This window comes from Coptis chinensis, chromosome 7, assembly GCF_015680905.1.
Source record: "Coptis chinensis isolate HL-2020 chromosome 7, ASM1568090v1, whole genome shotgun sequence".
Taxonomy (NCBI): Eukaryota; Viridiplantae; Streptophyta; class Magnoliopsida; order Ranunculales; family Ranunculaceae; genus Coptis; species Coptis chinensis.
In genome coordinates this window covers 76,262,053-76,275,414 of record NC_141462.1, presented here as the reverse complement: position 1 = coordinate 76,275,414, position 13,362 = coordinate 76,262,053, and the positions used below count along the sequence as shown (strand labels likewise).

Genomic DNA, 13,362 nt, shown 5'->3' with positions numbered 1-13,362 from the left:
GCATTCACTTGCCCCTGAGCTGGTACCTGTCTGTATGGTTCTTCTCTTAATTTTCCACAAGTACTTGCAATGTTCCCCTTTTGGCCACAACGATAACACTGTCGCTCCTCAATAGGTACATATCTTTCCCCTTGTTGTGTTTGGCTGTGAGCTTGCCATCCTGTCCTCTGCTTTTCCATGGTTGAGAATTTTGATCCTTAGTTTCCTTATTCCACTCTGTCCTTTCATTATCTTTTGATTTTCCATCATGAAGTATATGGTCTAGTTCCATAGTGCGAGCGCACTCAACAACCTCGTTATAAGTTCTGAATTGACGACCTTTCACTGCTTTCCTAAGCAGACGAATTAAACCATCTTCAAACTTCCTAGCCTTCCTTACTTCTGAAAAATAAATATTTGTCGCAAATCGAAGAATCTGCCTAAACTTTATGTCATACTCAGTCACGGTCAAGCTACCTTGCTCCAAAGTCATAAATTCTGTCACCTCCACTCTCTGGAAAATAATGTGCATCAAACCTCCTACAAAACTCATTCCAAGTAATAATATTTGAGTCTTCTGTCCCTGAAACAGATTCCCACCACTTAGACGCATCTCCTGATAAACAATAAACAGCTAGCTTTTGTTTCTGAACCTCATTACAGTTTAAGATATTGAAAATCTTCTTCAAATCCTCTCTCCAATTATCAGCATCCCGTGGATCAGTATTACTAGAAAATTTCTCTGGCTTCAACTTAATAAACCTCTCAACCATTTTCTGCCATGCCTCATTATCTAGTCCCTGAACTCCTGGTGCAATTACTCCAACTCCATTTTCAACAATAGGTGCCGCTCTAGTAAGTGGTGCACCAGCTCTCTCATAATCACGAACTCTCTGAGTTAACTGAGCAACTGATGTAATCAAATTTTGTGCCCACTGCGGTGGTTGCTTTGCGTTAGCCTCTGACACATTGGCATTTCCACCAATGCCAGGTGCATTACCTCCTCGTCCCTGTCGTGTTCCGGTACCTCTATTCATAACCATGATGTTATGTAACATAATAATATCAATCACACATTACAGAAACCACAGCCACAATGCTAAAACATAACGCTGACACGTATAAAACAAAACCGTAAATCCCATGGCATGATCTGAACAACGTACTCTAACCAAAAAAACATTTTACAATAGACTAACCAACAAGAAGGTGGACAACCCTAACCAACAGACTCCCTAAAAATCCATGAACCTATGCTCTAATACCAATCTATGAATTTTGGGATGTCACATTGATGTTCCTTAGACTCTAGCAAACTAATACGCATAAATCAATGATGGGAATTTTGAACCGTTCGATAATCAGCGAAATTACTGTCTTTAATTTTGAACAATTTGATTATTAAAAATTTAAAACTATTAGTTGAATCAAATAATTTACAAACACTGTCGTGGTGATCATATCATATTGGTTAGGGATCTGTGTTTCATAGTATGGAGGAAGAAATAGTGTGAACTGTGAACAAAGAGAAGAAGATGACAGGGATTTTATTTTTGTTTTTATATGTTGACAGTTGACTCATCCACACTGAGCGGCATTTGTTTTTGCCTCTTATAAGACCTTGACCTCTTATAAGGATTTTGGACATTTTTTTGGTTTGTTTTTTGCCTGTTATAAGAGGCATTCTACTATAAATGTCTTATAAGAGGCTCCAATTCTATAAGTACCAAAATTGGATCTACTTCAATTCTACAAGTTTTATAACTCAAAAAATGACACAAACACCTATCCCTATATACATGGGAAATTTCATTCATTTTTCTCTTCTTCCCTTTTCATTATTTTATTTTCCAAATAATTCCATTACCCTAACCCCTAACCACCACCCATGAAACCACCACCACCACCATCACCACCACTACCACCACCATCACCACCACCATCATTACCTCCACCACCACTACCACTGCACTATTAAGACTATCACCACCACCACCACCACCACCACCACCACCGTATTATTAAAGACCCAATATCATCACCTCTACTACCACCACCACCGTGGATCTTATTAAGACTATCACCACCACCACCACCGAAAGGGCTATTAAGACATCCACCACTTCTACTACCACCACCATCACGTGCTATTAAAACCAATATCATCACCTCCACTACCACCACTAACGCGGTGGCAATTAAGGTAGTTTCCTAAAATCGATATTTTAATTATTAAAATTGATTTGAAACCAAAAATCAAACTATATCGTTTGTTTCAAATTAATATATTCAAGTTAAATGTGATGTAAAGTAGGGTTATATTTGTCAAATAACCATCTATAAGATGTCATGTATTTGTTTTTCTATTTTTACAAGTTTTTATAAGAGGAACTTAAAATAAAAAACAAACCACTTTATAAGACCCTCTTATAACACATGGTCTTATAAGACCCTCTTATAACTTAACACAAAAAAACAAATAGCCCCTGAGATTCGTTCACTCTATCTAATGGCTCTTGGCAAGTGCGCTCTAAATGGAGAAGAGATCAATCACCCCTTATCATTTGCCAACATTTAATTGCAATTGTAGCTAGAAGAATGGGACACCCCAACAAACAGGCTTTAATAAGGACTTATATTTTCAGCAAGAAAAGAGTCCAGATGACCAATTTCGGGGATAAACAACTCTAGAGGACACTATTTTCTTTTAATAACTCACAAGGATAAATTCCAACATTAAGTAATCCATAAATCCACGATTTCAATTTTAGTAACCCTCAAAGACAAAATAAATTGGTCCGACCTTTTTATTTTTTTTAAATACCAATTTTATCCTTATGTGTTATTATAGATATAAAATATAGAAATATTTATTTATTTTTTAAATACTAGTTTCACCCCTCCGTATTATGTTTATAAAGCAAAGAAATTTGGTGATTGTTCATACTTAAATAGGTGAACATACCTCATATACTATGTTGATGTATGAACAATGATTGTTCATACTCCAATAGGCGTTATTACTAATCATATATTATGTTGAGGTATAAACAATGATTGTGCATAGCTCATGTTGAAGTATATGAACAATGATTGTTCATAACTCATGTTGAGGTTCATACCCCAAATAGGTATGGTTGTATGAACAATCCATGTTCATACGGACATTGATTGTTCATAGCTAGCTCATGTTTGAGGTATGAACAATATTGATGTATGAACAATGATTGTTCATAGCTCATGTTGAGGTTCATACTCCAAAATAGGTATGAACTCTCATAAGTACTCTTACTGATCATACATTATGTTGAGGTATATGAACAGTGATTGTTCATACTCAGCTCCAATAGGTGTTCTTACTAATTGTAATAATCTGCCCAATCCTACCACATCGATATTATCCCAACTTGGCCACTTAGCCACTGCGGACCTCTGACAGTGTGGGGTTTCCGGATTCCGGACAATAGCTTCCCAAGAGGTCACCCATCCTGAAAACTACTCCTGCCCGAGCATGCTTAACTATGGAGTTCTCACCAACCCCATAGCCAAACGATCTGGAAAAGGCCTCGATGTTAGGATTTGGTGGATTAATTACTCATAGCCAGGATTTTGTTGATCAATTACTCATAGCCAGGATCTTTGGACAACCACTTAAGCGAAGTGGGATCACACTATGGTGCAACCGTCACCCATACCCGAGCTAGGCACCTTTCCATCATACCCCTCCTCGGGCCACACCCAGGGGTATCACAATCCCACCACCTTAAGATCGAGCCCATCCGGCTCTAATACCATTTTGTAACAACCCGCCCCATCCCACTACATCGATACTGTCCCCACTTAGCCACTACGGACCTCCGACAGTGTGGGGACATTAGCTTTCTAGGAGGTCACCCATCCTGAAAACTACTCCTGCCCAAGCACGCTTAACTGTGGATTTCTCACTAACCCCATAGCCAAACGATCCGGAAAAAGGCCTCGATATTAGGATTTGGTGGATTAATTACTCATAGCTAGGATTTTGTGGATCAATTACTCATAGCTAGGATCTTTGGACAACCGCTTAAGCGAAGTGGGATCACACCATGGTGCAACCGTCACCCATACCCGGGCTAGGCGCCTTTCCATTATACCTTTCCTCGGGCCACGCCCATGGGTATCACAATCCCACCACCTTAAGATCGAGCTGTTCTCGACTTTGATACCATTTTGTAACGACCTACCCCATCCTACCCCATCGATATTGTCCCCACTTTGCCACTGCGGACCTCCGACAATGTGGGGTTTTCGGATTTCGGACAGTGGCTTCCTAGGAGGTCACCCATCCTGAAAACTACTCCTGCCTGAACACGTTTAACTGTGGAGTTCTCACTAACCCTACAGCCAAACGATCTGGAAAAGGCTTCGATGTTAGGATTTGGTGGATCAATTACTCATAGCCAGGATTTTGTGGATCAATTACTCATAGCTATGATCTTTGGACAACCGCTAATTGCGTATTTAAAGTGGGATCACACCATGGATGCAACCGTTCACCCATACCGGGCCAGGCCTTTCCATCATACCTTTTCTCGGGCCACGCCCAGGGTATTACAATCCCACCACCTTAAGATCTAGCCGTCCTCGGCTCTGATACCATTTTGTAACGACCCGCCCCATCCTACCACATCGATATTGTCCCCACTTAGCCACTGCGGACCTCCGACAGTGTGGGGTTTTCAGATTCCGGACAGTAGTTTCCTAGGAGGTCACCTATCCTGAAAACTACTCCTACCCGAGCATGCTTAACTGTGGAGTTCTCACCAACCCCACAACCAAACAATCTAGAAAAGGCCTCGATGTTAGGATTTGGTGGATCAATTACTCATAGACAGGATTTTGTAGATCAATTACTCATAGCCAGGATCTTTGGACAACCGCTTAAGCGAAGTGTGATCACACCATGGCGCAACCGTCACTCATACCTGGGCTAGACGCCTTTCCATCATACCCCTCCTCGAGCCACGCCCAGGGGTATCACACTAATCATACATTATGCTGAGATATGAACAATGATTGTTCATACTTCATGTTAAAGTATGAACGATCATTGTTCATTCTATATACACCGGGTCATTTCATTTGGGTTAGGCCGTTTATTATTTCGTGTCAGGGGTATATTTTACATTTCATCTACCCGATCCTTTTTTTTATCTCGTGTCAATGGTATATTTGACTTTTCATCTACCCGGTCTTTGTGAGTGATTAAAAAACAAGATGGTGTTGAGATTGACTTTTGTTCGATTTGTCTTTGAGAGTCACTCCCTGACTTACATGACACTCTAGAATCTCTTTAGAAATTAGGTTAATCTAAGGGTGATCTTGGACACACCTATAAAACACTTCCGTACCCCAACTTTAAATTAAAAAAATAAAATTATTTTAGACACATTTGGTTCCTAAATTACCATTTTTTTAGGGAGGGCTTCTAGGGACATATTTCATCTTAACACGTAAACAAACTAAATATCGTTAGGACATTTATAAATTTTGGATTAGGCTAATTTTTTGTAGATATGATCTCCTAACTATTATATACATTGTCACAAATAATCAAAAAAAAAAAAATTCAAACTTGCCAAATATAGTTAACAATTTACAAAATTTGGCTAATTATAGACTGTTCATTTTCACCATTTTTGATACTATATTTGGCAAGTTTAGATTTATTATTATTATTATTATTATTATTATTATTATTATTATTATTTGTGACAATATTTAGAATAGTTAGGAGATCATATCCACAAAAAATTAACTTAATCCAAAACTTATAAATGCCCTAACGATTTTGAGTTTGTTTAGGTGTTAAGATAAGATATGTCCCTCGAACCCATCTACACCTAAGACAAAACAAGTCATTTATTTAATATATATTATTCTTTCAAAAGAAGAGTACCCAACTTTTTGTCCTATAAGAAATACCGCAAATTAATTTAGGAGATATTATTGGATTGAAACGGTTATTGGGGAATGACAAAAACTTAAGTTAGTTACGGGGTACGGGTAAGGGAGTGTTTTTATGGGTGTATCTAAGATCACCGTAGTCCAATTTAATCCAAATTCCAAACCAACAGGATATATATAACCCATCGAAAGTTTCCAAATTTTAGTTCTAGGCTTGCCTGCATGATCAAGAAGTCAAATTCAGATATTCAGATTAAGTTTGACCAGCGCTCATTTCTCCCATCCGTAACTGTAGCTGTGGATCATGCCGGAATAGCAGCAAACCATTGCCTTAGCGCTCAGCTCTCTCTCTCTCTCTCTCTAGCTTGAGCTTGATCATTTCTTCCTTCTATCCTTCTTCTTCTCAAATTTCTTCAAGTCCAAATTGTTGTCATGTCTAGGATACCATGGGATGGTGATATAGTAACATGTATGCCACGCAGAGCGATCATCTCTAGGGGTTTGTTTTTAGGAGATAACCCGTTAACCATTGCAGGTCCAGTTTTTATGTTGCAATTAGCTCTTTCTTCTTTTGCTACTGGGGCCATTGATTATCTTCTCAGACCTTTTGGCCAATGTTCATTCTTTTCTCAGATGCTGGTAGTTACTATTTGTTTTGTCCTTATTTTGATTATTATTATTATTTCTTTTACATTAGATCGAGAATTGTGAGTAGATTTTAGGAAGTACTTAACCACAATAGATCATAGTAATTTGTCTTTGAACTCGTGGATAAATTGCTTATGCTAAAATCATCTAGACTTCTAGATGTTTTGTACATTTCAATCAAATGCTCCTGGTTATATATGATTTTTCGAGTGTTGTGCGAACTTGATGTTGTTTATTTCTTATCGCAGGGTGCTACCCTACTAGGCCCGTCAATTTTGGGGGCCATCGGCACTTTCAAACAGAGTGCATTTTCAGATGAAAGCCTACACGTATTCGATACTTTCCAGAACTTCGGTTCCATATTTTTTATCTTCCTTGTCGGACTTAAGTTTGACGGAGGCATGGTTACGAAATCAGGACGAAAGTCTATACTCATAGGCATCTCGTCATTCTTAGTTTCCATGGCTATAACAATACCAGCTATTATACTCTTGAATATCTTTGTGACAACCGATCCAAAAGTAGAGCAAATGCTCACCACGGTTGCAATTCTTGAGTCTGCAGTTTCGTTCCATGTTATTGTTTGTCTCCTCGCTGATCTTAAGCTCCTGAATTCCGAGATTGGCCGCCTAGCACTATCTTCATCACTAGTTGGCAATGCATTTAGTTGGAGTGTGGTAGCAGTCATTATCATATGGGGTGATTTTCTTAGAACGTCCGTATATAGATTAGTATCGAGGGTTTCATATATACTCCTCATGGTAGTGGTTGTTGTATGTATAATGAGGCCTATTATGTTTTGGATGATCAAACGAACGCCTGAAGGAAAACCCATGAAGGAGGTACATCTATTGGTGATCTTTATAATGGTATTGTTTACTGCATTCTTGGGGCAGGCCACAGGCCAAACTCTATTATTTGGGCCTATGATACTGGGTTTTGCTGTACCACCCGGGCCTCCATTAGGATCATATGTTGAAGACAAGCTTGAGACCATTGTATCATCCGTTTTGATGCCAACGTACTTTGTTGGAACTGTGGGAAAAATGAAACTCTCCTTAATCACTGTAGCGGAATTCTCCGTTATAGAGCCGGTCGTCCTCCTTGCTTTCTTGGGGAAACTTATTGGAACTGTCTTGCCTGCCATCTTCTATTCAGTTCCCTTAGAGGACGCGCTTGTGCTTGGACTCGTCATGAGTACCCAAGGTGTCGTGGATATACATCATTTCAGGGGTGCCCTTACTTTTAACGTAAGTTTGGTCAAATGGTTTTATTGTTCAACTCTTGATATAAGCAGATTGAATTGAAAAAATGACCTCAAAATCTTTGAGATTGCCAAAAAGTATACATTATACCATAGTAGGCATTAGGCACCATAGATATATATCAATTTCACCTCTACGCCGCATTTGATCTTTTATTGGAATGTTTCTCAAAAAAAATAAACATTTTCCCGTGAATTTTTTGTTTTAAGATGATTTTCTTCAAACATGTACTTCCAATTTGTTTGATGGTACGAGAGCAAATTTGAAGTTTCCAAGTCTGTACTTCCAATTTGTTTCCAGTGTTTGATACTAAGTAGTTTTTCTCTGAGAAAATATGGATTTATGTCTAGAAGTCAAAGTTTTCTTCAAACAACCTCATTTTATATTAGAGATTTATTATTTTTTTCAAAACCATACAGTAACCAAATTTCATTAATGATATAAGAGTGTTTTATTGTGATGAATGCAGAGTCTCAGTCTCGGAGTTTACAGCATTATGGTTTACTCTGCCATGGGAATAGCTGGGATTACATCTCCTTTGGTGAAATACATCTACCAACCTTCAAGAAGATATGTGTCTAAGAAAAGCGGCAGCCTTCTACACTTTATAAATACTTCCGAATTTAGTATTCTAGCTTGTGTATATCGCGAATCTAGCGCTCCAGCCATCATCGATCTCCTTGAAGCCTCAAATCCGAACAGAGAAAGCCCAATTTGTGTCAACCTTCTACACCTAATTGAACTTCATCGCGTCGCTACCCCTCTTCTAATAGCACACAAGAGGAATGACACCAGTTCAAGTGACTACAATCTTTCCAAACACATTATCAATGCTTTTAAAGTCTCTGAGCAACGCAACCAAGGCATATTGTCGTTGAATTCCTTCACAGCCATGTCTCCATATGCAACCATGCACGAAGATATTTGTGCATTAGCCATAGATAAACGAACATCTCTCATAATCCTCCCCTTCCATAGGCTACTGAATCTGGACGGATTATTGGAATCAACAAATCCTATTAGGAATGTGAATCGCAATGTTCTTAAACGGGCTCCTTGTTCCATTGGCATATTAATTGATCGAGGGACCACTAGTGCGTCTAATTGCCTATTAGGAAGTAGACATTCGTACCGTGTTGCCATAATTTTCTTAGGTGGTTCAGATGATCGTGAGGCGCTAGTATATGGTATGCGCATGGGGGAACATTCGAACACTAGGGTAACGTTGATTCGATTCTGTATAGGTGATGACATGATAAGTACATTGAATATTGACAAGAAACTAGATACTGACTTGATAAATGAATTTAGGCACAAATTTACGGAAAATGAAAGGGTTACGTACAGAGAAGAAGTGGTACCAGATGGACTTGCGATTATTAATGTGATAATGTCAATGGATAAGAAGTTTGATCTTATAATGGTAGGGCGACAACATGGGAGACACTCGCCTTTTGTCGAGGGACTCACAGAGTGGAATGACTTCCCTGAGTTGGGTTTCCTAGGTGATATGCTTGCTACATCTGATTTACATACTGGAGTATCCATTTTGGTGTTGCAACAACAATATTCTGATTCAGAATTCCCCAGAATACTTGATCCATAGAACATCTGTTGTAGAGCTAGCTTGTATGATATAGTTTATATGTTTTCTTTTCGAAATCAGGTTAAGAAAAAAAAATCAATGCGTCAAATTCTACTGTTTTTAGAGGATTATGTTATTCAGTTATTCTAAATGGTGATATTTTTATGTGTGTTTGGATATCTGTAAGCTGGTGACTTGAAGAGGGGAGGGGAGAGAGGGGGGAATAAATACACTTAGAGCAAGTCCAATGGAGAGCTATATGGGCGGCTAAAGGCAAATATAGCACCCCAACTATAAAAATGTCATTCCAATGGTGCTGCCAAAAGGGTCTTAAATTTGGGAGGAGTCAAAAACCCAACCAAAATTAAGACCCTCGCTAGCAGCTGTTATAATAAGTTCGGGAGACGGACTGTATAGTTTCTGCCGTCCGTGTGTTAAATTTCGACGGACGGCAGAAACTGTGCCGTCCGTCCAAAAAAAATTCAACTTAAGTTACAAAATAATGAACGGACGGCAGAAACTATGTCATCCGTATCATTTAGCACTTCAAAACAGAAAACGCAATTGGATTGGTTTTTTTTATTTTGGGGTGTCAAATTTGGCTGGGCAAGCTAAAAGGCCCATGTGGCACCTTTTAGCAGCTCTCCATTGGACTTGCTCTTACACAAGTGTTTTTCCTTATAATTGATAAGATAATAATTTTGGACCGTAAAAGAAATTCAAAAGGGTGTGTAGATTCATCAGGCGCTTGCAGGTGCGTAATGTACTTGGATGAAAACTGTTCATGGCATCAAGAAAAACAAGACGCCCAAACAAGTAAGAAGGAAAGGGGAAGTTTTGGTGCTAAGTTACCTTAGAGCATCCGCATCAAGTGTCGCGTTTGAGGCTAGATTTGAGGCAAGCATCTATAAACAATGACCAACTCTAGATTGGAGCAAAACACAGTCGCAAATTCTTTATAGGACCTACACCTGTGACATTTCCATTGTTGCGTGACACTCCCAATGTCACCCCAAGATAAAAAAAAAAAAAAAAAAAAAACCCACGCAACACTCCCAATGTCACCACGAGTTGAAAAAGTCAACAAAAAAAAAAATCACGTGACACTCCTATTGTCATGCAACATTGGGAGTGTCATGCCGCATCCGAAAGAATGAATTTGCCTCCACGAATGCGGCTAGATACTTGATACCTCCATATTTGCCTCCACCTAGAGATGCTCTTATACTACTATATATATGGGTATTGTGGAAGACAAGAAATGACCATGTCTTTAATAATTCAACACTATCGGTTCAGAAAACCATTCTACAAGTGAAAGGGCACGGTTTTTATGGTAGTGGATGCCGTGCACAATAAAAAGAATGGTGTACTTATTTAGAGATTAGGTGCTCAATTGGGGCGATGTATTGACAGGAGTCGGTTAAGTTACGTTGGTATATCATTGAGTTGGAAGGGAGTCTCTGTATGTTCTCTGTTCTCCTTAGCTTAGTTGTTTGCGGACCTCACTCACGCTTGGTATAATTGTGTTGTGCACCTTCCATCAATAAAGTCTACTTATTATAAAAATAAATGGTATTCGTTACTGCCGGACATATTGTGTTGGGCAGACCCCAAAAACAAAAACAATTATTACAAATATGCCATTGGCCCCAAAAGTTATTTTGTGTTGGGCACCTCCCAAACCAACATGAATTTCACTTGTTGTAACCTTTTCAGCCCTTCTCTTCTCTTCTCTTCTATTCTCTTCTCTTCCACCATTCCAAACCTTAAACCATAAAGAAAACTATATCCTAACACTAACACTAAACACTAGGGCTGAATATGCATGTGTACAGGGCTGAATATATGGCTGAATGAGAAAATTTGAACACCCTAGGCTTAAACGACCCGGCTAGGTCATTCGTTGTGCACACCAAATGGTATGGTCACACCGTCTGGACTGAGTCCAAAACGATATGTCCATGTCGTTTGGGATTTGGACTTAGAAAAAAACTTACGTTTGTGGTCACACCGTTTGGAGTAAGTCCCTAACGATATGGCCACACCGTTTGGACTAAGTTCTATTTTTTGGCCTCTTTACCGATGTGTCCATGTTGTTTGGGACTTAGTCCAAACGGTGTTGCCATGTTGTTTGAACTGAAATTTGGCAAAGTTCGGATTGTTTTTTCTTAACTTCCATATCTTCAAACACGCATATTCTTCAAACACGCAAAATACCAAAAATCAAAGTACAAGTGATTCAAATTATTCATTCCCATATCACTCCCAAAAATCAAAGTAAGTGTGTTAGAATTTGGAATTTTAGAATTTGGAGACGAAGGGTATCGAGATAGAGAAACAGTATCAAGGTTGCCTCTTTCAATCGAAACAAAGAAATCTAGAGTTCAATCGAGAGGTAATCGAAATCGAGGTTTTGAGCAGTAATCGAAATCGAGCGGTTCTCGAGTTTTGAGTTTTTGATCGAGCAGAAAAATCGAAATTGAGGGGTTTATTGGAGACGAAGGGTGATTGCCGGTTTCTCGCGTGTTTTGGTTGGGGGGGTGTATTGTTGCAAGTTGTGCCCAACACAATGGGCAAACCCCCGCCCAACTCGGGGTCTGCCCAATACAAATCGGGGTTTGGCAGTAACAGGACTCAAATAAATCCTTCAGCCTCATTTCAACATTTTGCAGTGACTAGTTACAATATGTTTTGCCACACATAAGAGCATCTTTAGGAGAGAAACCAAGTAAATACAAAATATTTGAACCAAACCAAATACCAAAAAAAATACCAACCAACTTCAAGAGCGATATCAAATAGTTGACATCAAATGACGTGGTTTTAGATAAACTGCATCGTATAGCCCATGCAGCTTTTGTAAAACTGCGCCACAGAAGCCCACCTTAGAAACCCAAGCCCACGCGGTTTTCCAGAAACCATGTGCTATAACCTTTTAACTCGTGTTTGCTGCGTGGCTCTCTTAGTTTTTCATGTTCCCTCTAATCCTAAACTCATCTCCTTAGCGGAAAAAAAAACTACCAAAACTCTTGACGATTTTTCAATGGATCATTCATATTCTTCTGATTCATCTTCTTCTTCTTCATCGAGCTCGAGCTCTTCAAATGATAACACTGCAATTAAAACTCGTAAAACATTAGTGGCTATTGCTCTACCTTTGGTTCGACATCATCCGGGTTTATTGCGTCAACAAGAAGCGGATTCTTCTTATATATAAACCACATGGTGATTTGTAGAAAGGAAGAAAATACAAGAATCGTTAGTACGAGGCAATATTGGCTCGTGTAAATGCTAACTACTTCAGCGCAAATTCTATATTTACTGACCACGACTTTCGACCCCGATTTCGTATGGGTGAGTCATTGTTTACTCCTATTTTCAATCATCTTAACCATAATGTACCATATTTTCAACAAAAAGTTAATAATGTGGGTAAGTTTGGGATTCACCCAAAAATCAAAGTAATTGCTGCTATATGAATGCTTGCTTATGGGTCTCCAGCTGATCTAGTAGATGACATGTTACATATTGCTGAGCCAACTGTTCATGAAAGCATGCGCTATTTCTGTGATGGAATTATTAGAATTTTTGGAGGTGAATACTTGCGCAAACCAAATGTTACAGATATTCAGTGTTTGTTTGAAGAGTATGAGGAACGCGGATGGCCTGGAATGCTAGGAAGCATTGATTGCATGCACTGACAATGAAAGAATTGCTCATCCACGTGGTAAGGGTCTCACACTGGCCATGTGCATAAACCAACAGTGATTTTGGAGGCGGTTGCTTTTCGTGACACGTGAATTTGGCATGTTTTTTTTTGGAATGGCGGGTTCTCACAATGATCTTAATGTACTTGATCGCTCACCAATATTTGATGATATAGTCAATGATGAAACTATTCCTTGTAACTACACTGTGAATGGACATCATTATGAT

At 39.0% G+C, this 13,362-nt stretch overlaps 1 protein-coding gene across 1 annotated transcript; it reads left to right on the top strand.

Annotated features, from left to right (window-relative positions):
- The first annotated feature begins 6,215 nt into the window (after window positions 1-6,215).
- Window positions 6,216-9,593, top strand: LOC147488958 (cation/H(+) antiporter 15-like). Its single transcript, XM_086572074.1, has 3 exons — window positions 6,216-6,564; window positions 6,822-7,823; window positions 8,308-9,593. Exons 1-3 carry the CDS (start codon window positions 6,358-6,360, stop codon window positions 9,442-9,444), a joined length of 2,346 nt encoding a protein of 781 aa, XP_086428200.1. The 5' UTR covers window positions 6,216-6,357; the 3' UTR covers window positions 9,445-9,593.
- The last annotated feature ends 3,769 nt before the right edge of the window (window positions 9,594-13,362 follow it).

What these genes read in the sequence shown, in the direction of transcription:
- LOC147488958 (XM_086572074.1), top strand. Translation starts at nt 6,358, where the DNA reads ATGTCTAGGATACCATGGGATGGTGATATAGTAACATGTATGCCACGC. An exon ending in CATTCTTTTCTCAGATGCTG is followed by an intron (nt 6,565 to 6,821) that starts GTAGTTACTATT and finishes TTCTTATCGCAG; the next exon opens with GGTGCTACCCTACTAGGCCC. An exon ending in GGGGTGCCCTTACTTTTAAC is followed by an intron (nt 7,824 to 8,307) that starts GTAAGTTTGGTC and finishes TGATGAATGCAG; the next exon opens with AGTCTCAGTCTCGGAGTTTA.